Consider the following 25,555-nt stretch of genomic DNA (forward strand, 5'->3'; position numbering starts at 1 on the left):
TAATATGGATTTCCCAGAATCACATGTCTAAAATATTACAGTACATAATCAATGATTACAGGCCTTGGTTTGGTCTGGAACACCACTCACACCTCCACATCTGGCATCCTCCCCTTACCCATGCTTGCCTCCCCCTCCAGATTGGACGACTGGAGAGGGAGGGCAGCTAGCCAGCCAGCAGCAGCAGCTTAGCCCCACCCCCAGCAGCCCTCAGTCTGGCCAGGAGAAGCTGGGAATTACATATGGCCGGCTGCTCACTCACCACCACCACCAAGAGCCAGTCCAGAATTGTAAATTGAGGTGGGAGTTGGGGTGGCAGGTGGCTTTTTTGCTGGGGGGGGGGGCAGCTGGAGAGTTCCTGGGCCACACCATGCCTTCCCTGGCCCCAGGTGGCCTGTTGTTTAGGCCCAGCCAAGCATCTCCTGGAGCAGCAGCGGGTGGCTTTTTTGCCTGATGGGGGTGAGGGTGGCCAGAGAGTGCCTGGACTGTGCCAGGCATTCCATAGTCCTGTGTGGCTTAGGAAAGTCTAGGCCCAGCCTGGCCTCTCCTGGGCAGCAACGGGTAGCTTTTTGCCTGGCAGAGGTGGGGGGTGGCCACAGAATGTCCGGGCTGCACCAGGCATTCCCCAGCCCTGGGTGTCTCGGCCTGGCCTGGCCTCTCCCAGAGTGGCAGGGGATGGCTTTTTTGCCTGATGGGGTCGGTGACCAGAGAGCACCCGGGCCATACCAGGCCTTCCCTGGCCCCAGGTGGCCTGGGGAAGTGTAGGCCAGGTCCAGCCTCTCCTGGGGGGGCAGCAGCAGATGGCTGCTTTTCCATCCAGGGAGGGTGGCCAGAGAGTAGGGTTGCCAATCCCCAGGTGGGGGCAGGGGATCCCCCGGTTTGGAGGCCCTCCCCCGGCTTCAGGGTTGTCAGAAAGCGGGGGGAGGGGAGGGAAGTGTCTGCTGGGAACTCTGTTATTCCCTATGGAGATTTATTCCCATAGAAAATCATGGAGAATTGATCCGTGGGTATCTGGGGCTATGGGGGGCTGTTGGGGTAGATGCACCAAATTTTCAGTACAGCATCTAGTGCCTCTCCCCAAAACATTCCCCAAGTTTCAAAAAGATTGGACCAGGGGGTCCAAATCTGTGAGCCCCAAAAGAAGGTGCCCCTATCCCTTATTTCCTATGGAAGGAAGGAATTGAAATGTGATGGCCAGAACTCCCTTTGGAGTTCAATTATGCTTGTCACAGCCTTGATCTTGGCTCCACCCCTAATGTCTCCTGGCTCCAGCCCCAAAGTCTCCTGGCTCCACCCCCAAAGTCCCCAGATATTTCTTAAATTGGACTTGGCAACCCTACCAGAGAGCACCTGGGCTGCGCCATGCCTTCCCCAGCCCCAAGTGGCTTGGGGAAGTCTAGGCCCAACCTAGCCTTTCTCGGGGCGGCAGCAGGTGGCTGCTCTTTCTTGCAGGGAGGGACAGCCCGAGAGCATCCCAGCTCCTGTGCAGCATGGAACAAGTTGCTCCGGCTTCCAGCACAGAGGATCCTGGGCTTGCTTTTTCCTATGAGGGGCCCCTCTCTTTCTTTTTTCTGTCCTTCACTTCTCTCTCTCTATGTGCTTATTTCCAACTCTCCACCCTTCCTTCCTGCCCGCCCGCCTGACTTTCTGTCTATCTTTCTATATTTGTCTGTCTCCCTGTCTATTTGCTTGATTTCCAACCCTCTCTCTCTCCCTCTCTCTCCTTCCTTGGAAGTGGCATCAGTATGCTGAAGAAGCTTTCTTTTTAATATCAGAACTGGTATCAGGATGTTGTCAGATCTGTGTCAGAAAATCTGTGTTGGCAATCAAAAACTCCTTTTGTAAATCCCAGTTCAAGTTACTGAAGTCAGGGGTGTGTGGTGTATGCAAATGAGTTATGCTAATCCACTTCAGCACCTCTTTTTCTACAAAAGGACCCCTGCAGACGATTCAGATCAATCAGTGTTTTGATCAATAACTGAGATTCTTTAGCTAGAAAGTTAACGACAGTATTTATTTCACCTGTTTAACTTACCACAGGGTATCTTTTGCTGTGGTATCTATTTACAACTCCTTTCAGTAGTGTAATTTCACGCATGATGTTGTGAAAATAGCACCTTTGCCTGCTATTTGTGTGCGCTTGTGAAAGTTGTGAGATAGAAACAGACCTGAAACCTTTATTTAAAAATTAAACGTATTCTATACAACACAGACAGTACATCTGAAAAATAAGCAAAGGAAATGCAAGAACTAGTGTGGGAATGATAGCGAGTGCCTGTAGTATATCAATCAGGAATTGTTATCTTGCCTAAAGTCAACCCTTTAATTTCTGATCAGAGTTTTAATTAATTTATCTCTTAAATACTTTCAAATATTTACATTGCAATCTTAAGAATACTTCCCTGGAAGTCAGCTTTATTGAATAAAACAGACTTCAGATCTGAGTACTCCTGTTTAGGATTGCTCCTCTAAACTATTAACTATTTCAGCCCCTGCCCGGAAGCAGGGACAGGGACATCTTTCATAGAATCATAGAGTTGGAAGGGACCTCCAGGCTCATCTATTACAACCCTTTGCACGATGCAGGAAATTCACAACTACCTCTCCCACATGCATCTCATCACTCCTGCTCCATGCCCAGAAGATGGCAAAAAATTCTCCAGGATCCCTGACCAAACTGGCCTGGATTTATATGGTTGGCTTAAGGAGATAGTCTTTCTTTTTTAAAAAAGCCTTCTAACTGCATACAAGCAAAAAAAAAAAAAAGTACTGTACACAGGGAGTTTTAATGTACCAGTCACTGGGTTGCAAACTGAGATAGCAATCCCAACTATTATTCTTGCCACAGACCTGTTTTTGCAAGTAATGCTTTGTGCGCTCTCATGACACCGATCTACATTATGTCAAGATCCCTTGCCGTGTTTTGTTTTGTCATATATTTTAGACTGCTTGCTTGCTTTGCAGATGTTGTGTCTAACTCAGGGGTCCCCAACCCCCGGGCTGCAGACCGATATCAGTCCGTGGTCTGTTAGCAACCGGGCCATGGAGTGAGGCAGAGACCTTTGCCTACTTCTCATTTAAAGACCCCCCATGGGGGACAGGGATGGGGTGTGGCTGTTGGGGCAACCTGGAGCAGCAAGAACTGTAGCACCCCCACCCCCACCGGTCTGTGGAAAAACTGACTTCCACAAAACTGGTTCCTGGCGCCAAAAAGGTTGGGGGCCATGGGCCACCGGTCTAACTAGTATTGAAGCAAGTTGGGCCCCATGGATACCTCAGCACAAGCTGGCTCTCAAGGTTATGAGATATCTCGTGGTGTGTGTAACTGTTTCTCTTCGATTTTATTGTGAGAAATAATTGTCTTGCTAAGGTGCACTTTTGGTGCTTGAATTCTGGTGGGGAAGTAACGGTTGCAGATAAAGGGATATAACCTGGGTACACCCTACCCCTCCTCAGTTTAGACACTTTCCTTGAAAATGTCTCTCCTTAACAACAACAACAACAAGCCTTTATTGGCATAAAACAGATTTAGCAGTACAAATAACAATGTACGCAATATAAAATCCTGGAAAATAGAGTACGCAGGGGAGCTAATGTACATAAAATGAGTAAAATATATGTAATTTCAAGTTTAACAAAATTAAATGAATAAAACAAATAAGATATGGTCATTCCAGAGCCAGTCTCTGTCGGATTTCCATGGCCTGTTGAAGCAATTCGGCAACCGTTAAAGTTAACTCTGAGCAGGTGTCATTTAAAAGTCTGTAGACTTTGCCTGAATCACCACAGCTCAACATATCTGCTAAGATAGCTTTCAAATATGTATGACGAATATCATTTTGTGAAAGTGTCTGTCATCTGTTCTTCAAATAAACACCTATCCTGACTACATGAAGAGTGTCTTTTATTGAAGATAGAAGAGCTGACGCATTAGGTTAACACTCCTGTAGCTGGATGTAAATGTCATGACAAGTCAGTCTCTTCCCTATGTTCCTCTTTCCTTTGAAACTCCTCAAGCAAGCAAGGGAACAGGGAAATACTGTGGTCTTTGTAAGCACAGTAGGGGCTACCAATCTTGAGGAATCAAGAATTTTTTTACCTGGGTCTAGATGCGTGAAAGATCCGATGACAAAATCCAATGTGGAAACAGTCAGTAGAAAGAGTAGCAGCAGCTGCAGATGGATTATCCATTTTACACCAGCAAGGTTAATTCCAAGCAAGCCTAGAAGGACAGTAAGTGAGATGCCTCTCACCGCCCAAATGTTACTGAGACTCAGAAGATCAGAGATAGATTCAGCAAATCCAGTAATATACATAGCACCTGCAACACACTAAAAAATAGGTCTATTTCAGTGGAACTACTATGAGAAACCATATACAGAAAATCTGGAAATCCCAGAAGATACATTTATTTTAAATGTAATTTCAGTATTTATAAACCTTCACATGGATCAAAAACCTGTGCTTCTAAGTGGCTTTAAAAAGGTCTGTCAATAAAAGCAACAATTTGATTAAACAGCCTCTATGATTCATAGCATTCATTTATTTTAAACAGTATAGCAGTACTAACTACAGGAAATAAAATACCTCCCAGCCCAGTTAAACAGCTGTCTCCCTCACCCCCAGAATGCTGTTGGAAGGGGGGGAGGGAGAAACTCTGATTTCCCAAATCCATAGGCAGAGCTTGTTGGTGAATTTCTGTTGAAAGGAAGAGTCAAAGAACAGGTGTCACCACTGAAAAAATATTCTCATCTTAAACATGCTTATTATGAAAAAAGAGATTTCAGGAGCAGAAGAGAAATAAAGATATCTTGCTGGGAGAACATTGTCATTAATATATTTAAAGCCCTGCTTTTTATATTTGATTATCTTCAGTGGCAAAAGGACAGGATATTAGTTCGAAAGTCCTAGTACCTGACTGCAATAATAAGGAAACTAATTCTAGGATTGCAGTTCATAAGCAACATGGTTTTGAGTTAAAGTGCTAAAATAGACCTGATCCACACTGTACCCACAGATTTGGTTGCAATTCTTGTTGAGAAGCCCTCTGACACTATTGATCAACCTATTGTAATCATATGGATGGACCCTCTGAATGAGTATGAAGTTCTGTTTTTCAATATACATAAATAGTTTTAGTTGTCAACCTTGTGGAACCGAAATCAACAGCCTTGTCAGTGTTATATCCAGGGGAAAGAGGAAAGCCAGTGTGGCAATGATATGGCGATGTTTCAGTGCCTAGTCAGTAACCAAAGCAAAGTGGCTGTCTGATGAGGCATTACAAATAGCTGAGGAAACAAATAGCTGAGGAAAGAAGGAAAGCAAAAGGCAAAGGTGAAAAGGAAAGATTCACCCAACAGATTTCCAGAGAACAGCAAGGAGAGATAAGGACTTCTTCCTGAAGGAACAATGCAAAGCAACAGAGGAAAATAATAGAATGGGAAGGACAAGAGATCTCTTCAAGAAAATTGGAGAAATCAAGGGAACGTTTCGTGCAAAGATGGCCATGATAAAGGACAAAAATGGTAGGGACCTAACAGAAGCAAAAGAGATCAGGAAGAGGTGGCAAGAATACACAGAAGAATTATACAAGAAGGATCTCAATGTCCTGGACAATCATGACAGTGAAATTGATGACCTTGAGCCAGACAGCCTGGAGTGTGAAGTCAAATGGGCTTTAGAAAGCATTTCTAATAACAAAGCGAGCGGAGATGATGCTATCCCAGTTGAGCTATTCAAAGTCCTAAAAGATTATGCTGTTAAAATGATGCACACATTATGTCAACAAATTTGGAAAACACAACAGTGGCCACAGGATTGGAAAATATCAGTTTATATTCCAATCCCAAAGAAGGGGAATGCCAAGCAATGTTCAAACTATCGCACCATTGCACTCATTTCACATGCCAGCAAGGTCATGTTAAAGATCTTACAAGCTAGGCTTCAGCAGTATGTAGATCGGGAACTACCAGAAGTTCAAGCTGGGTTTCGGAGAGGTAGAGGAATTAGAGATCAAATTGCCAACATTTGATGGATTACGGAGAAAGCACGGGAGTATCAGAAAAACATCTATTTCTACTTCATTGACTATGCTAAAGCCTTTGATTGTGTGGATCACAACAAACTGTGACAAGTCCTTAAAGAGATGGGAGTACCAGACCACCTCACATGTCTCCTGAGAAACCTTTATAAGGGTCAAGAAGCAACTGTCAGAATGGGATATGGAACAACTGATTGGTTGAGAATAGGAAAAGGAGTTCGACAAGGATGTATATTGTCACCCTGCTTATTTAATTTATATGCAGAGTACATCATGCGGAATGCTGGCCTGGATGAAGCACAAACCGGAATTAAGATTGCCGGGAAAAACATCAATAACCTCAGATATGCAGATGACACTACTCTAATGGCTGAAAGTGAGGAGGACCTAAAGAACCTCTTGTTGAGGGTGAAAGAGGAGAGCACAAAAGTAGGCATGAAATTCAACATCAAAAAAACTAAGATCATGGGATCTGGCCCCATCACACCATGGCAAATAGAAGGGGAAGACATGGAAGACATTTCTGGGATCCAAGATCACTGCAGATGGTGACTGTAGCCATGAAATTAAAAGATGTTTGCTACTTGGGAAGACAGCTATGGCGAACCTGGGCAGTATAATAAAAAGTAGAGACATCACCCTGCCAACAAAAGTCCGTATAGTCAAAGCGATGGTATTCTCAGTAGTAATGTATGGCTGTGAGAGCTGGACCATAAGGAAGGCCGAGCGCAGAAGAATAGATGCTTTTGAGATGTGGTGCTGGAGAAGACTCTTGAGAGTCCCTTGGACAGCAAGAAGATCAAATCAGTCAGTCCTAAGGGAAATCAACCCAGACTGTTCCCTGGTAGGTCAGATGCTGAAGCTGAAGCTCAAATACTTTGGCCACCAAACGAGAAGAGAGCACTCACTGGAGAAGATCCTGATGCTAGGAAGGACAGAAGGCAAAAGAAGAAGGTGACGACAAAAGATGAGATGGCTAGACAGCGTTACTGATGTAACAAACATGAATTTGAGCAGACTTTGGAGGATGGTGGAAGACAGGAGGGCCTGGCGTGACTTTGTCCACGGGGTCGCAAAGAGTCGGACTCGACTGTGTGACTGAACACCAGTCAGTAACCTCTTTGAAAAGCTACTCTTTGTACTTGTTCACCTCAAGAACTAGTCATTGAGATTATGTCTGATGCTATGATCCTAGAATTATAACCCACATAAACAAACAGGAAAGGCACCTCTTGCTACTAATGTTGGTCCTAGTTAATATTACTATAATTTTTATTGCACAGCACAATGAACTTTTCATAATGTCTGTGCAATTCAAAATTGCATTAACAAGATTGCAGCAAGTTCTGCATGTCTTGGGCAAAAATTAGAAAAGCAACTGGAAACTTTTAGAAATTAGGGACAACCCCCCCCCCCCCCCCAAGTGAATATTCCTACCTGACCAAAAATGTAAAGAAGGCCAACGGTTCCTCCAACTTGACCTCCAAGGACGGTAGAAATCATCGAGTAGACTCCTCCACTTCCAATGCTGCATCTTTCACAGACCCCAATTCCAGATAAAACAGTTATCAAAGCCACCAAGATAACAATGGACACCAAAAACATGCCCATCAGAATGCCAGTGTTTCCCTGAAAAACATGAGGGGAGGAAGAGTGATTGAAGTCTAATTGGAACATTATATGGGGCCCTCAGTGTTCTAAGCAGGCATGGAATGGTGCAAAGGCTTAGAATGGCACTGTTACAAGCAGACCATCAAGTAATTATTAGATGGAAGATACATGTGCATCCACCTCTCATCTGTATTACCACATCACCATCAGATTCCATACATCTGTAGTAATAATTTTCTTATTGCCATGGCCAAATCGAGGATGGCCATTGGCTAATATTTCCAGAACAAATGATTGGCCCATCACATGTCAGTCAGTATCTCTGGCCTCCCATTGGCTGACTTCCCTGCCCCGCCTACTCAGGCCCAGGAATGTTGAACAAACCACCAGAAGCAGTCTTCCCTCAGAGACAGCCACATCTCCAACTCTTCTCTGTGTCCTCTTTGTCAACCGACTTCAGAAAGGGCTGCAGAGCTACTGTGGCCTCATGAAAGGCCTCTCAGCACACTCAGCTTCCAAAGACCCCAGAAATAGCCACAGAGGCCTGGCCCTGCTGAGAATGTTTCCTGCTGCCTGAAAAGTGCTAGCAAGAGGCTGTTGCTAGGCAACACAGGCTGTTGGTCAGCAAAGAGAGAGGCTTCAGGTGAATCAAAAGGCATACAGATACAATCCACCCTCCAAAGCAGTGATTTTTTCCAGGATAGGGAGAGAGGTGTGTTGTCTATAGTTCAGTTGTGATCCCAGGAGATCTTCAGGCTCCATCTGGAGGTTGGCTATGCTGGGCCTGGCAGCACCCTCTGGATGCCTTGATGTTATCAGCCATTTCATCCCAGGGAACCACTATTGCCAATCTCCAGGTGAGGGCTGGGGATCATTCAGAATTGCAACTGCTCTCCAGATGGCAGAGATCAGCTCCCCTTGAGCCTGAGCCTGCTTAAGCGAGGTGGGCGGGATATAAATTAAAAATTATTATTATTATTGAGGTGGGGGGGAGTGAATGCCTTCACTTGGGTGGGTTGGAAGACAGCAAGGGTGGGGGGACACTCACCCAGGATTCTTTAATGGTACATTTCCAGGTTACTGGGAAATTCCTGGAGATTCTGTGGTGGAGTTTGAGGAGGGCATCGGAGTTGGGCTTCAGAGTGTCTGCCGGACACAGGTTCTTGCTGTGGAAGCTTGACTGGGTGATTTTGGACCAGTCACAGGCTTCCAGCCTAACCTGCCTCATGGGGTTATTGTACAGATCAAAGGGGGAAGAGGAGAATGATGTAAACTGCTTTGGTTCCCCACACACAATGTGAAGAAAGACTGTCCTTTTCCTGTGTAGAGGCTGCAGGGAGGGGGAAGGTGATGGAAACCTGAAGTCAAAGGGGCAGATAAAGGGAAGGAGATAGGGTTGCCAACTCCAGGTTAGGAAATTCCTGGAGATGTAAGGGGTGGGGCTTGGAGAGGGTGTATAATGGGAGTTCCAGTTATGACTGACTTTCTCAGAAAGGCAAAGTTATCACAGGAGTCTGTGAGTGGCTGAGCAGTAGCCACTTCTTTCCATATTTATACAGGGCTACTCCCATGACAGTTTATAACACAGAAGAAAGCATTTAGAGAGCACAATATGAAAACCATGTTTTCTACACTTTTGGCATATACAAGCTCTCATCAGGAGTCTTGAAGTGTTATCAGCATTCAGATTCTAAATAAAAAAGTAATCTCTTAAACCCTAGCACAGAGCTTTAGAGATCCCCATTGTGAACAAACTCCAGTGTTTTGCTTCCTTTGACCCATCTTCAAAGCACTCTGTGTGTTGCTCTTATCCTACAGGCATGGTATTCCTTCCTCTGACGATTGCCAAGGAACAGTGTTGGTTTTTAGGCTATCTTTTGCTTACTGTTATTTTGTGTGAAACTTTCATGTCTTTACTCTCAATCTGTCACTATTTCCAAGTAGCACCCACAGTTTGAAAAATACAAGGTATTTTATTTATGCAAAACTGATAATGCCTTTATTTTGTTTTTTTTAATGCAAATAATCAGCTTGGTTGACACTGAAAAACCAACAGTGCATTATTAAGAAGGGACATACCTTCAGTAGATTCAGAAGGATATAACTCTGCTTAGCACTGCATTGTAACTGATGCAAAAGCTTTCCTTTTAAAAATCTCTATTTTGGAAGGGAACAGGAGAGTGAAGGGGTGTGTGCTAGCAGTACATGCATACTGAGTCCTGGCTCCAGTCATCCTTTATCTAATCTAAAGCAACTGTCTTCTAAACCAGCAGGACACCAAGCCAAAACAGCACTTCACAAAGAGAACAATACTCTGGAAACATATCAGTTCTCTCTCTTCCCCCCTTGTTCTTAGACCAAGATGTAAAGGGGGGGGGGGCTTAAATAAAACCCATATCCAAAAACACCTCCCTTCAACATTTCTTTGCAGCCTCTAGAAATCAAGCAACAAAATAGCTGTTGAGAATCAGAATCCTTTAAGGAGGAATAGAACTGTTTGCTCTAATGTCGCTTGAGGAAACACAGTCCATTTATCAAGGCATGGCATAATCCACTTTAGCTGTTTTTCTGTCACTGTTTTAAATTGTTTTAATTTAATGTTCAATTTAATTTTTAAATTGTTACTGTACTGTGTATTGTGAGCTGCCCTAAGCCTGCTTCGGCAGGGAGGGCGGGATATAAATAAACTAAATTAAACTAAACAAGCCTAAACTGAATACATAAGGACATTGCAGAAAAATATGTCCAAGTGAGTTCACTGACGGGAGGGGCAGGGACATAACTGATCTGAAAAGGGGATCCTTATCAGATGACCCAGCAATACCACTGGAAAGGGATAGTTGAATCACAAATGCATAATATAACGTCGGGCTAACCAAGTGTCCCGACCAGCCGTGGCCAGGACTTGGCAATCTGCCCACCCCCATCCCCAAAACAACGGTGGAGCCTGCAGCCAACGCTGCGCCAGAAACCCCACTCCCAGTCCCCAGGCCCAACACTCACCTCGATTTGGGGGGGAGCCAGGAAGAGCCTTGGGGGGCCCAGCTGCCGCCGGAGGGAGGTCCACACCACCCTGAGCCTACCACTCAAGGTCCAGGCTGGACATGGCCCCACCTGCAGGGAGAAAGACACCTCGCCCCAATGGGGGGAGGGCAGCCGGGGAGCAGTGTGGTGCCGCTGAGCAAGGGCTGCCAGGTAGAAGCACGGAGGCCACTTCCCAAGGTGCAGTGGCTCATGTTGCCATGTCAGGAGCTAGCCGGCAGCAGCACAGAAGGTGAAGGAGACAGAGAGGCTGCCCAGCATCAGAGAGAGAGGGACCAAAAAGGGAGCCTCCATTGTCGAGCCAGGGACAGAGTGTCTAAGGGGTGAAGTAACCCAACCTCCTCCCATTCTGAGACCTTGGGTCACAAAGGGGGGCGTTAGGTGTGACGGCGACCCTGGGGCTGCCCCAGGGGGCACAGGGTGAGGATCGACCAGGTACCAACTAAGCAGACTTTCACTTAGCAAATAAGGTAGAGTTTAATAGCTTTGATAAAGGAATCAATCCCATAATGGAGGACATAGACAGCAACAATATACTCAAAATGCGCTAGCAATTTTTTGGCTCATCCCCCTCTCTGTTTTTCACACCAAGTTGTATATCAACCAGAGACAACACAGGCCTTTTGGGTCACTTGCATAGCCTGGCCAAGAGAGGCACCTGCCACCAGGTCTCTGTTCCCATGGCAATGAGATAAGCCATGAGTTACAGACGCTGAATTCCAACCATAAACCAGGGGAATCACCTCCCCCCCCCCCTGCTTTCAACACAAGACTAGTCATCAAGCATGTGGCAATTTAAAACAATAAACCCTCTCAAGGCAGCAATGTAAGACAATAAAATATTTCATGGCAGGACACATCCTGACAATAAGAAGGAAGTTTACCCTTAAATGAAAGGCGCAAGGCAAGTGAAAACATGTCTTCCAAGCATCAAAGAGTGTAGAGCTCTTCTCTCTCGCATAAATCAATTTGGCCACCTGTTTTTTTGCATTCATTTATAGAGAAAGAGATAACTTCTGTTCAAAAAGCTGGAGTCAGGGAGCCTTATAAGAGTTCCTGAGGGTTAGGCTTACCAAGCTGCACTCTGGGGCCTCAAAAATAGATTAAACCAAAAATTAAAGGCACATACCCAGGCACAGGCTTCTATAGAACTAAATTCATAGCAAATGCCCAATGATGAAATGCACCTATTGATACATATCAGTTAGCTACAAGAGAGACAGAAAAAGGGAAAGCATGTCCTAAGCAGAGGAAGCAATGCTTTTCTAGTTTTGAAAGCATTAAAAGAACATAGATGCCAACCTGATGATATTTAGAACTGTGTTTGTAATAAAGGAAAAGGGAGACAGCCGCTAACTGTAGGGGAGATGGCAAGTACTGAAAAGCGTTGCTGCTCAGTTACAGAGCAGTTGCTTTGATGCAGAAGATTCCAGGTTCAGTGTCATGGCATTTTCTGTTTTAAAGGATTTCAAGAAGCAGGTTCTGAGAAAGTCCCAGAGGTGCAGGGACTCTGAAGAGTCAGTCAGAATAGCCAGCTTCCTATGTCCACGCATGCACAAGTGCTCCACGGGGTCATTAGGTGGGAATGATGACAACTAGAGAAGGCAGTCAAAGAACCCTGGGAAGATCCAGAGATAATAACACCCAAAGATGCGAACCTGCTTATTAAAAGTGAAATGGATCAGCTGACCGCTATTGTCTGACTCCTGTGGTGGAGCTACGACTTACAGCTGTAAAGCAGTTCATTAGAAGTCAGACTCTATAAGGAGGTGGACAGGATTCCTGGGGGCTTGCATCCTGGGCATTTGACTGTTAAGCTTGGTAGGTCAAGCAGGAGCAGAAGAGAACTCCTGCAGTCTGAATTTCCTGAAACAGGACATACACACCACACAAGCAAGGAGAGCAGGGCACCACATTATTCCTCCTGCTATGGAAATCTGCGCAGATTCGGGTAAGCACTCTACTGCAACCTTAAAACACCTTTAAACGATCAAATCAGTTATGAAAGCAGAAAGACTCCACAGGAGTGGAAGCTATCCAGTGTTTTTGCATGGAGTGCCACATACATTATTATCTGCCCATTGAGCAGGTGTGTGCTCAATGCATGGAGCTCCTGCCTTTCAGGGAATGCTTTTGTTCCCATGAGGCCAGAATTGTTGACCCGGAGAAGCTGAAGAGGAAAGAGAGGTATGAGATCTTCAAGGACCTATAAAAACAGTCCCACTCCTTTGCTGACAGCTCTTCTTCAGTTGTGGAGGTTGAGAATTTCTAGGTTGGAGGGCATCAGGCTAAGGAAGAGTGACACTCCGGCTTGGATGATGAACCAATATCCTTTTCCAAATATATGCCTCTGAAGTTGGGGGAGGTGGTCTTTTAGGAGGGGATGGTTTGATTTTTTTTAGGAATATAGAAAGCAGGAGTTGTGACAGGTGTTTTGCCTATATGGTGACTTGCCTCCCTGCTGTGAAGGTTGTAGGCATCATGTGCTCTCTGGAGAGGTTGACAGACAGTACTGAGGAGGAGTCCGTTGTCAAGGTGCATGTTGGCACCAATGGCATCTGGAAATGTAGTCATGTGGACTGGGAGGAAAAATGAATTTACTGTGCAAAAAGTTAAAGATCAGGATCTCAAACGTAGTGTTCTCAGAACTGCTGCCAGTTCCATGCGCTGGGCCAACTAGATAGGCGCCAGTTAGGGGCCTCAGTGCATGATGGGAAGTGCAAGAGAAAGAGTTTAGATTTGTTAGGCACTGGGAAACCTTTTGGAACAAGATGGTCTTGTACAAAACAAATGGGCTTCGGTTGAACTAAAAGGGAACCGCAGTGCTGATGCTGAATATCAAAAAAATGTCAGAGCAGCTTTTAAACTGATCCTACAGGAAAAGCCAACAGGAGCTGCGGAGCCTCCAGTTTAGGGCAACTAAGTCCAAAGACGTGGTACTATAAACACTCAGGGTAATATTGGTAGGAGCACACTAGAAGTTGGAAGTCAGAGTAGGATACCACTGTACTAGAAGTTTGGAAAGAAAAACTGATTGCTTACCTGTAAATAAGGATTTTCAACTGGTCATCTGTGTAATCCCACATACACTGCACCTCGCCCACAAAAAATAGAAGATAACCCTAGGGTGCACCATGATCAATTTGCACTAGTTTTATCTTCTTCTTTTTTTTACAAATCTTCATTCTTTTTTTTCCCTTTTCACTCTTTTCCCAACTTTGTGGTGCCCCCATTGGCCCTGATGCCCTAAGCATGTGCTTAGTCTGCTTAATGGTTAATCCGCCCCTGCATGGTTGCAATAGAAGATAACCCTAGGGTGCACCATGATCAATTTGCACTAGTTTTATCTTCTTCTTTTTTTTACAAATCTTCATTCTTTTTTTTCCCTTTTCACTCTTTTCCCAACTTTGTGGTGCCCCCATTGGCCCTGATGCCCTAAGCATGTGCTTAGTCTGCTTAATGGTTAATCCGCCCCTGCATGGTTGCCACTTCTATCAGCAATATGAGCAGGTGGAAGATAAATTTAGTTACTTAACGAGATTGGCTAATTTGCAATGAAGAATTATATCTGAGTTATTATTGTTGTTAAATAATTGTTGCTTTTACTATTAGGGTTAGATAGTCTTTTGTTGTGGTCACTGGGTGTACCACATATTTGGAATTAATTGAAAAATGGAGAATTGATCCACAGGTATCTGGGGCTCTGGGGGGCTGTTTTTTGAGGTAGATGCACCAGATTTAAAGCATAGCATCCAGTGCCTCTCCCCAAAATACCCTCCAAGTTTCAAAAGGATTGGACCAGGAGGTCTAATTCTATGAGCCCCCAAAGAAGGTGCCCTTATCCTTCATTATTTCCTATGGAGGGAGGCATTTAAAGATGTGATGGCCAGAACTCCCTTTGGAGTTCAATTGTGCTTGTCACAACCTTGCTGCTGGCTCCACCCCCCAAAGTCTCCTGGCTCCACCCCTAAAGTTCTCAGATATGTCTTGAATTGGACTTGGCAACCTTATTCCATGTGGGCTTCTTTCACTATTCCATGTGGGCTTTTTTCCATGTAATAATAATAATAATAATAATAATAAACAACTTTTATTTATATCCCGCCCTTCCCGCCGGAGCAGGCTCAGGGCGGCTAACATGACATGGTATACCATGATTTATAAAACAATTTTAAAATACAATTAATACATACAGTTAAAACAGTTACATTAAATTACAGCTAAAATTAAGTTAAGGTGCTATATGTAGGCTTCTTTCCATGTGGGCATGTTTCCATGTGAGCTTTTTTCCTGTGAGTTTTTTCTTTGGGCTTTTTTCTGGTTACCATTCTACATATATAGAGAGTGGAGAGTGAACTAGCATGCAAAATAGTGAAAATTGTTTTAGCAGATTAAAAGAATAGCAAGTTGGGATCTGGCAATTGTCAGCCTGGGTTCACTGGGCAGAAAAAAACAGCAAAGGCAATAAATGTCAGAATTGGAGGTTTGTTTGATTAAGGTGTAATTACTAAAGTTATAGATTTCCTCATTAACTGCTAACAAAGAATCAAGTGGATTAGTGAGTACAAGACAGAATCATCAGCAAAAAGTGAAAGTTTAAAAACATTAGCTGGAACCCTTACACCTGATATGTTCAAATTGGACCATATTGCTTCAGCTAAGGGTTCTAGTGCTATAACAAACAGAAAGGGGGGACAGAGGACAACCTTGTCTAGTACCTCTAGTTGGGGAAAATAGTATGAAAAAAGTCCACTGAGTTTAATTCTAGGTCTTGGTGCTTTATAGATAGAATTTATAGCTGTTAAAATTTACTTCCAAAACCCATTAATTCTAATAGTTTCATTAAATAATTTATTTCAATAGAATCAAAAGCTTTTTTCAAATCAAGTGATAATAAGATTGATATCAATTTATTAATATGGCAATAATGAATTAAATTTAGAGATTTACAGATATTGTCTGTCATATTTCTTGTAGGTATGAACCCAGCTTGGTCCTTATGAATATATAAAGAAATAAAGCAATTCGTTCTGGAGACTAGGACTGCTGAAAATATTTTTGAACCCTAGTTCAGCAATGTAAAATTATAAATTGTAAATAAAATTTTAAATAAAATGTAAATATAAATTGAAATAAACTGAATGTGATTGGCCCATACACTTTTAGATTCAAGTGATCACAACCAGGTTTAGGAATAACTATGATGGCAGATTCAGACCATGAAGGGGGTAATGTGCCTTCAGCCATAACGTCATTACAAACCTAGACATTTTGAAAGAATATGGGAACAGGCTTTATAAAATTCCCCAGGGAATCCATTGTTACTTAGAATTTTTTAACTGATGAATTACATCTAAAATTTCTTTTTTTGTTATAGGAGCATCTAATAATGTTTTGCTATCATTATGGATAAAAGACAAAATTTTAATTGATTTTAAATACTGCAAAATATGATAAGAATTAGGCTGAGTTGATTTATATAAGGAATTATAATTAAAAAATTGATTCAGAATCTGTGTGCTTTTTGTATGCGTATTGCCTTGTGCATCTCTAATAAATTAATTGGAGTGTTTGTTGATTTGCAATGAACTTTCCTTGATAGATTTCTTAAGGTATGTGAGTTTCTGATACAGAATAAGTGTTTTGTGAATAGATCCTGTTTTTTATATGAGAGAGTTCCAAAGTATCTAGAGCTATCCTATCAGCTAACAGTTTTTAAATATATTTTAATGCTATTGGTACATTTATGGAGTTTTTCTAAATTTTATATCTTAATTATGAGTTCTGATCATAGTTGTTCTTGTTGCCATTTATGAGAGTGCAGCAAAGAGATAATCCGGCCTCCTAAGACCGGTTTCATGGCATCTCAAAAAATTACATTTTTAACTGATCCATTATTTTCTTTTAGATATTGTTTCAGGCAAAACTCAATTTCATTTCTTAAGTGTTCATTTAATAGAATTGCTGAATCTAACATCCACTGGCAATGTCTCTGTTGTGTTCTTGACCAATCTATTTTAACATTCACCCAAGCATGATCTGTATATAATTTGGGTCCTTTTTCATATTTTATCAATTTGTTTACTATGTTTGCTCAACCAAGAAGAAAATATATTCTAGAATGTATCTTAAACCTGGCAGGATAATATGTATAATCCCTATCCAGTGGGTTCAAAGATCTCCAAATGTCAGTAAATTGACATTTATTCATTAATGAGTATAATTCAATGTTAATGTTATTTCTGTGTTTCCTCTTCCTTGTTTGTTTAGGAATAGATCTATCCATTTCCATATTGAAAATATAATTTAAGTCCGCTCCTATAAGTATGTCACCTGTGGCAAATGAAAAAAGATGAGATAAGGTTTCTTCAATTAATGGATTTTTTTCTCTCGTTAGGTGCGTAGAGACAAATTATTATTGTCATTTAAGAGGCCCTTAACAAATATGTAATGACCTTTAGGATCATAGATGGTGTCATGTAAAGTGAATGCATACCTGTCTGGGAGAAGTATGGCCACAGCCCTTGATTTAGAAGTCCCGGCTGCATGGAATTGATGTGCAAATTGGGTAGACTTAAATATACATTAGTCAATTGTTTGACGCAAGTCTCTTGTAAACAAAGAATATGTGGGTTAACCTTCATAATGCATGTTCAAAGTATCTTTTCTTAATAATATTGTTTAGTCTCCTACAATTAATAGTATATGCAGTTAAAAGGGAATCTATCGTGTGAAACAGGAAAAAATATATGAACCCTGTAAACTCAAATAAGAACCTGGTGTGAGAGATGTCCTGGAAAAAAATGGACTGTTTGTTAACATATGACAATAAAAAATCTGCACTGCCTAAATTGTGACCATCTGGTCTGCTAACAAACCAAAATAGCTGAATGAAAAATATTATATCAAATAAAACAGTCACATTCAGTATCGGCCAAAAAAAAAAATCTAAGTAGCATCCTTCCAATTTTGTAAAGCCAAAGTAGATCATAGCTTAAGTAAACAACCACTTAAAAATACATTAATATACGGGTGTAGGATCAGTGTAGATCATAGCTTAAGTAAACAACTATTTAAAAATACACTAATATACAGGTGTAGGATTATGGAAAATTATAAGAACAACTGATAAGGCTGTTTTAACAGCAACCAGACCCTGCCACCATAAACCTGAACAAAACAGTTCAACTGACTAATACAAATGTATATACTCAGTTCTCTTTCACCTCCCCCCCCCACTTCTCCTTGTTAAAAAGCTATCCTCCATCCCATTCAGATATAATTATCAAAGAATAGAAAAATATAACTAAGGATTATCCATTCAGATGCGATGAAAATAAAAACTGTTCAGCTGTCTCTGCTACTTTTGTGAGAGACGATTGTATAGCAGACATCAGACATCAGCTTAAGAATTAGATCAAGTTCAGATAATATTTCCAATTTGAACCGCCCAAAAGAGTCTAGGAGATCTTGTTTGGATACAAGATTGCAGGTTGATGTTGTCTTCAGGTATAATATACAAACAAACAAACAAAACCCAAACCAACCCCCCCCCCAAAAAAAATCCCAGCAGCAGTCTGATAAGACCATACAAGAGACAACTGTCCCAAAAAACATATAGCCAAAAAACATACAGCCGAATATAGCAAGGAAGAAAAAAACCTTTGCCATTATAGGGAGCTTTCAGACAGGAATCCCACCCCACCCACCCCATCGTCATCAACTTTAGGGTTTGACAGCCCAGGAGCTTAAAAGGAGCATGAAAAGAACTTGAAACAGCAAACTGAAATGCTTTTGTATACCAACAAAATACAAAGGACAAAAAATAGGAAGTAACAGCAGTTTAAGTGCCACCTCTTCTGTCTTTCTTGCATTCCTTTCTGTATCCTGAAGTAGGTATTCCATTGCATTGAGGAGGAGTTTGCAGCAAATCCAGTTTTCTTTTGGATGATTTCCTGGGGTTTTCTTCTGGGTACATAAGAGATCATTTCCAGATTCTTCATTGTTGGCTTTTAAAGTTACTGAGTTATATTTCATATACCTCCTGCATTGTGCAGGGGGTTGGACTAGATGACCCTAGAGGTCCCTTCCAACTCTATGATCTATGATTCACAAAAGGCTTTCCTGTGTTGAGCCACTGATACTTGATTCTCACTTCAATTCAGTTCAACTGTCACTGGGCTTTAGAGATTTTCTCAGCTGAAGCATTTCAGGCGACAAATCCAGGAAAACTAAAATTTTTGAGACTTGATATGGCAAACCATCCCTTATTCTGGCTTCTTTTAGGATGGTTTGTTTAGTACGGAGATCTAAAAACTTGACCAGGATGTCTCAGGAGCCACGTTGTTTGATCGCTTGAAGAGAACCCAGATGATAAGCCTTGAGAACTATTGGTGTTACGCTGTCCTCTAATTGTAAGAGAGAGGCCAGCCAGGTGGAAATAAAAATATTCAGTTATGTGTTTCCCTCAGCTTGTTCATCAAATCCTCTGAATTTCACTAAAGTTCTTGTGCTTTGTGTCCCAGTTGAAAAATCTTTTCCTTAGACCAGGTTTCGTGAGATTGTAATTTCCTTATATGGGTGTTATTAGCCATGCTGTTTTCAAAAGATGCATCAGCTGTCTCTGCCACTTTTGTGAGAGACGATTGTATAGCAGAAAGTTGGTCAGACATCAGCTTAAGAATGAGACCAGGGTCAGATAACATCTCCAATTTGAACCGCCCAAAAGAGTCTAGGAGATCTTGTTTGGATACAAGATTGCAGATTAATGTTGTCTTGCCAGTGTCAGATAGCCATTTCATTTTCAGTATCATATGCTGACAGATTTGTTGTTTTGACGGCTTCAGGAGTGAAATATGTTTTAAGGTCATCTTTTTGGGCAAAGGATTGCTCCTTTGTGTTCCACCAGACTTCTTAATAGTTACTGGGAAGTATAATCACTGACAGTTATAAACAGTTGATGGCAAAAGTGGGGAAAGGGAGAAAGCCTCTCTAAACTACATCTGCCACTAGCCTTAGCCGACACCCTGCTCCTCATCTATGTATTGTTGATACTTCACTCAATATCTCCAAAGGACCCCCTCCCAGCAGTTTCATGTAGATCAGCACAAAGGAAACCACCAGGCCTGCCAACCAGGACCAACCCTGCTTAACTTCCAAGAGCTGATGAAATCAGGCTAGTCTGGGCTATTCAGGTCAGGGCTGGAAATGCTCCTACGGGTAGGGTTTAAGGTTTGCCAACTAACACTCAGATAGACTTCTACGTGGATATAGGTGAAGCATTATGTTACCAGCACATAACTATTCCCACTAGAGAAGCATTGCTAGAAATGAAGATGATCAATACTCCTTTTACCCCATGACTCTTGAGCTTACTAAGGAGCCTTTGATGAGGAACTTTATCAAAAGCTTTCTGGAAGTCAAGGTAAACAACATCTATTGAGTCCCCTTTGTCCACCCCCTCAAAAAACTGTAACAGGTTAGTGAGACAAAACCTTCCCTTACAGAACCCATGCTGAGTCTTCCTCAATAATTTTTGTTTATCAGTGTGCCTACTAATTCTTTCTTTAATAACAGTCTCCACTAACTTTCCTGGTATTGAAGTCAGACTGACTGGCCTGTAATTTTCTGGATCTCCTCTAGAACCCTTTTTAAAGATGGGGGTGACATTAGCTACCTTCCAGTCCTCAGGAACGGAGGCAGATTTTAGTGAAAGATTACATAATTTTAAGATCCACAATTTCACCTTTGAGTTCTTTCAGAACTCTTTGTTGTATGCCATCCAGGCCTGGTGACTTATCAGTTTTAAATTGCCTATCAGTTGTAGGACCTCCTCTCTCGTCACCTCAATCTGACTCAGGTCTTTCAACACTCCTCCTGAAATCAGCGGTTCTGGAATGGGCAACCACTTCTCATCTTCCACAGTGAAGACAGAGACAAAAAATGCATTCAACTTCTCAGCCATTTCCCTATCATCATTCAGTAATCCTTTTACCCCATGGTTATCCAAGGGCCCCACAGCCTTCCTGGCTGGTTTCCTGCTTCTTTTATATTTGAAGAATTTTTTATTGTTGGTCTTAATGTTTTTTGCAATATACTCCTCATAGTCCCTTTTTGCCTGTCTGATTACAGACTTGCATTTGATTTGCCACAACCTGTGTTCCCTTTTATTAACCTCACTTGGACTAGCTTTCCATCACTTAAAGGAATCCTTCTTACCTTTTACAGCTTCCATTATTTTGTTTGTTAATCATGCAGGTATTTTTCTATAGCTATTTGTGCCTTTCCTGACTTGCGGTAGATATTTTATCTGACCTTCTAGATCTTAGTTTTAAATAGCCTTCAAGCTTCCCAAAGGGTTTTGACCCTATTTACCTTTCCTTTCTCGAAGGCCGCTTCTCACTTTCCCCCAGAAGAAGAAGAAGATATTGGATTCTCAGAGTGGCTTACAACCTTTTTTATCTTCCTCCCCCACAACAGACACCCTGTGAGAAAGTTGGGGCTGAGAGCACTCTCCCAGAAGCTGCCCTTTCAAGGACAGCCTTGTGAGAGCTAAGGCTGACCCAAGGCCATTCCAGCAGCTGCAAGTGGAGGAGTGGAGAATCAAACCTGGTTCTCCCAAATAAGAGTCCGCACACTTAACCACTGGGCAATTCACAAAGGAATGCTTTCATGGCACTTCACAACCCTCCTCAAGGATATTATAAATGTTACAATACAGAACAATGGCAGGAGTAAGAAAGTAAGCATAGAAAAAACATAATAGATATGGCATGGATCTGACATAGAGTCAAGCATTGTGAATTTTCTAGTTGTCATAATAGTCAGATCATAGAATTGCTACTAACCATGAAATAGATTCAGGCACATCAAAGTAGCAAACCCCCTCCATTGCTTCTTTTGCTTTTACTAACAAATGCAGAAATGTCCTCTTTGAAGATAAAACCTCCTGGGATTCATTCCCAGACCCAGCGAGGCCTGGACCCAGGAAGAGCCAACCGCAATAGAGATAAGGAAGTTAGAGTGTGAATTTCACACGTGAATGTAGAATTGTTTATAGAAACTTTGATGCGCCATTTTAAAGCTTGTATTCTGTTGTTACTAAGTATCAGTTCCAATACCTAGCTCAACTGAGCCACATGGATTATCAATAAACCAAACTTTGTTTCAAAAATCCAAGGACTGGTTATTTTGAAATCTCATGCTTGACATTTTGGAACTGATCCTTTAGTAAGAGTTCATCTGATCTGGCAACTAAGCCAGATGGCTGAAAGAGCACCAGATAACAGAGAACCTACTGATCCGCTTGAAGGAATCGAGGTGCGGACTGCCCCCTGGCACATCGTTGGGACTCGGAGAGTCGGGGGGCGTGGGTCCCCACTGCACGTACAGCAACTGTTCATCACCCCTAAGAAGTGGGCACCGCATACCTCAACAACCCTGATGGATGAAGCACCAGCACGCCACAAAGTCATCCTGTCGAGGCCAGTGCGAGGGGGTAAGGGCAGTGGAAACCCCGGGGAGAGAGGAGACTACTGTCCCTTGGGGGATTTGGACAAACGGGGTGTACCTAGATCTGACGACGACTGCCCCGTGGGTTCTGAGTCAGAGGAGGAAGATGGGAGTCCCCCCAAAGAGACAGACATCCTAAAGACCGTGAGGGGAGAGATGACCACCATGGCGAGAGAACTATGGGATGAAATACAAGCGAACGCCACCTTCATGGTGCGAGAGATGCAGAGGCAAATCGACTGGCTACTGCTGCGCGACTTCGGGAGAGCTCCACCGGCCCTGCCTGCAGTGCCGCGCCACCAGTACCACCACCAGCTCCAGCACCTCAAGTGCCCCTGGTGGTACCGGCCAAACCGGGGCTCCCGCCACCCCTGCCGGGACCCCCAGCCCCTCAAGACTACAGAAGGGGTCGAGAATTAGATGCCACCTTCGATGGCAACCCAGAGGAAGTAGAGTACTTCACCATCCAAGCCAAAAGCTACATGCATTATTGGGGGAACACATTCCCGGATGACTTTAGCCGAGTGGACAACCTCGGGTCCAACCTGAAGAGAGCAGCAAGACGGTGGTACGCGAGTCTGTACGAGATGAGGGGGCCTAAGTTCGACACAGTGGCCGGATTCCTGCAGGCACTGTTAACTCAATATGAAGATCCCCTCCAAGAGACCCGAGCCATCACGGCCTTGCGTGACATGTAACAGGGGGTGAAGTCGGTAAGACCCCAGTCAGACCCCAGTCAGCGAAGATTCGGGGTTGGAGCGAGATGATGAAGATTGAAGCGTACCAAAGAGGGCTGAATGCAAGCCTACTAGACCGAGCCCTACAGCAAGCCCGCCCCACTAAACTTGTGGGTTAGGTACAACTGGCCGGCGAAGTAGAGACCAATATGAAGCGGGTGACCCTCCAATGCCAACTGCAGCAAGGGGGAAAGGGGGGACGTGAGGCTCGATCGGGGGGCAAGCCGAATGGGAAGAAAGGAGCGGCCCAGGGAGGAACCTCCAAAACTCCCCATGTGCGCAAATGCTTCCGATGTGGGGACCCAAACCACTTGGCGACCAATTGCCCCGAGAAACCTCGAGCCCCCACCCTGACTCTGAAGCTGACCACGGCGGGACCAAAGAAGACCTCGACCAAAGCCAAGGAATCAGTCCGAGGGAGCACCGCAACATCGATGGTGCTTGACGAGGATACTATAATTTTGGATGACTTAAGTGAAGAGTCGTGGGGAACAGAGCCGGCAGAAAATGACAACGACCTGCACTGAGGGGTGCCAGGAGGCAGGTCGTAGATCTAACGGAACCGTTGCAGGTGAGAATAACTGGATCTTTGTTTTTTGTGCCATTGACATTGCTAAACTTAAAGCTTAAACGTTTTATCCATGCCCGAGCTCTAGACTCAGGGTGTACACGGGAAATTATCACCCCAAAGTTAGTGGACGCCTTTGGGTTAGACCGGAAACCCCTGCCCCACCCGATCCAATTCGAACAGATGGACGGGTCAGTAATGAGGGGGGAACCCTGCTTGGAGGAGACCCAGGGAGTGCCGGTGGGGATAGAGGATCACTGGGACGTAGAGATGTTTGTAATCTCCCCCTCCTCCTCCTTCAACATAGTATTGGGAGTTGGATGGTTAGCCAAGCACAACCCGACATACAATGGGGGGACCAAACAATAGACTTTACCAACCAAAGGTGCAAACACCACCACTGGTAAGGGGCTTGGGGGCCTAACCCTCCTCCCCGAAACGAGAAAATGTGCGTGTTGGTGGAAGAAGTCCAAGTTATCCCCCGAGAGTACAGAGACTTGCGTAAAGTATTCAGCGAGGAGGAGGCGAACGAACTCCCTCCCCACTGGAGCACCAATTGCGCCATTGAATTAATCCCCGGGCAGGAGCTGCCCAAAGCCAAGCTATACTCTATGGGGTGGGCTGAGAAGGCAGAACTAAGAAAGTTCATAGACAAGAAGAAGAAGAAGATGAAGATATTGGATTTATATCCCGCCCTCCACTTTGAAGAGTCTCAGAGCGGCTCACAATCTCCTTTACCTTCCTCCCCCACAACAGACACCCTGTGAGGTGGGTGGGGCTGGAGAGGGCTCTCACAGCAGCTGCCCTTTTAAGGACAACCTCTGCCAGAGCTGTGGCTGACCCAAGGCCATGCAAGCAGGTGCAAGTGGAGGAGTGGGGAATCAAACCCGGTTCTCCCAGATAAGAGTCCGCACACTTAACCACCACACCAAACTGGCTCTCCACAAGAACCTCAAAAGAGGCTTCATCAGGCTGGCTACTGCCCCGCATGCAGCACCAGTGCTTTTCTGGAAGAAGAAAGACGGGAGCCTTAGACTTTGCACAGATTTTCGCGGGATAAATGGGATTTCAATGTCCAACGCTTATCCCATCCTCCTGATCCGAGACCTGTTGAGCACGGTGTCTGAGGGATCCATTTTCACAAAACTGGATCTGAGGGATGCCCACTTTAGAGTGCGGATCAAAGAGGGGGACGAGTGGAAGACTGCATTCAACACTCCGATGGGGCAGTTCGAGTACCTCGTGATGCCTTTCGGACTACAAGGCACTCCAGGAGTCTTTATGAACTTTATTAATGAAGTCTTGAGAGAGTACCTGTACAAGGGGGTGTTGGTGTATCTGGATGACATCATTATCTATTCAAAGGACATCGCCTCCCATGTACAATTAGTGAGGAAAGTGCTCACTACCCTATATGAGCACAAACTGTATGCGAAGTTATCCAAGTGTGAGTTCCACCAGACTGAGCTTGACTATCTGGGATTCAGAGTGTCCGGTAAAGGACTCGCTATGGATCCCGCCAAAATACAGGCAGTATTGGATTGGGTACCCCCCGAGGACACGTAGACAGCTACAATCTTTCTTTCCCGATGGATAGACAGATAGCTAAATTCTGCCATTACCTTGTGAAGTTCCATACTAAGAAACAAGAAATTGTAGGTTTTGTATGATCTGTTTGAATTTTAGGTTATAAATGATTTTATATATTCGGATTTAAAAGATTTTATATTAATTTGAACTGATTCTGAATTTTAAAATTGGTTAAATTATATTTTAGTTATCCCCGACAGGTATAGGTGTGGAAAAGTTTTATGTATTTTATGTATTTTAGGAGGGGTTTTTTACATGATGTGTTATAGTTTTTATATTGGTCTATGACCGTAATAAAAAGTTCATTCAAGAGACAGAACGTGAAGGCAAAGGGTGGCCTGAAGGACTGATTAAAGGGGAAGGGGGGTTTTGGTACCACGACGGGAAATTGTATGTGCCAAAAACCCTGAGGCAAGAGGTCTTACAACACTGCCATTGTAATAAACTGTCAGGTCA

The 25,555-nt window shown here is 43.5% G+C and overlaps 1 protein-coding gene across 1 annotated transcript in view; it reads right to left on the reverse strand.

Moving 5' to 3' along the window:
• SLC12A8 (solute carrier family 12 member 8) overlaps nucleotides 1-25,555 on the reverse strand; it is a 216,331-nt gene that overhangs the window by 166,627 nt on the left and 24,149 nt on the right. The window contains exons 5-6 of the mRNA XM_060262801.1: nucleotides 7,478-7,669; nucleotides 4,100-4,331 (exon numbers count right to left, since the gene is read on the reverse strand). Of these exons, the coding sequence (XP_060118784.1) occupies nucleotides 4,100-4,331; nucleotides 7,478-7,669 (424 nt within the window). The remainder of the gene's footprint in view (nucleotides 1-4,099; nucleotides 4,332-7,477; nucleotides 7,670-25,555) is intronic.

This window comes from Heteronotia binoei, chromosome 21, assembly GCF_032191835.1.
Source record: "Heteronotia binoei isolate CCM8104 ecotype False Entrance Well chromosome 21, APGP_CSIRO_Hbin_v1, whole genome shotgun sequence".
Classification (NCBI taxonomy): Eukaryota; Metazoa; Chordata; class Lepidosauria; order Squamata; family Gekkonidae; genus Heteronotia; species Heteronotia binoei.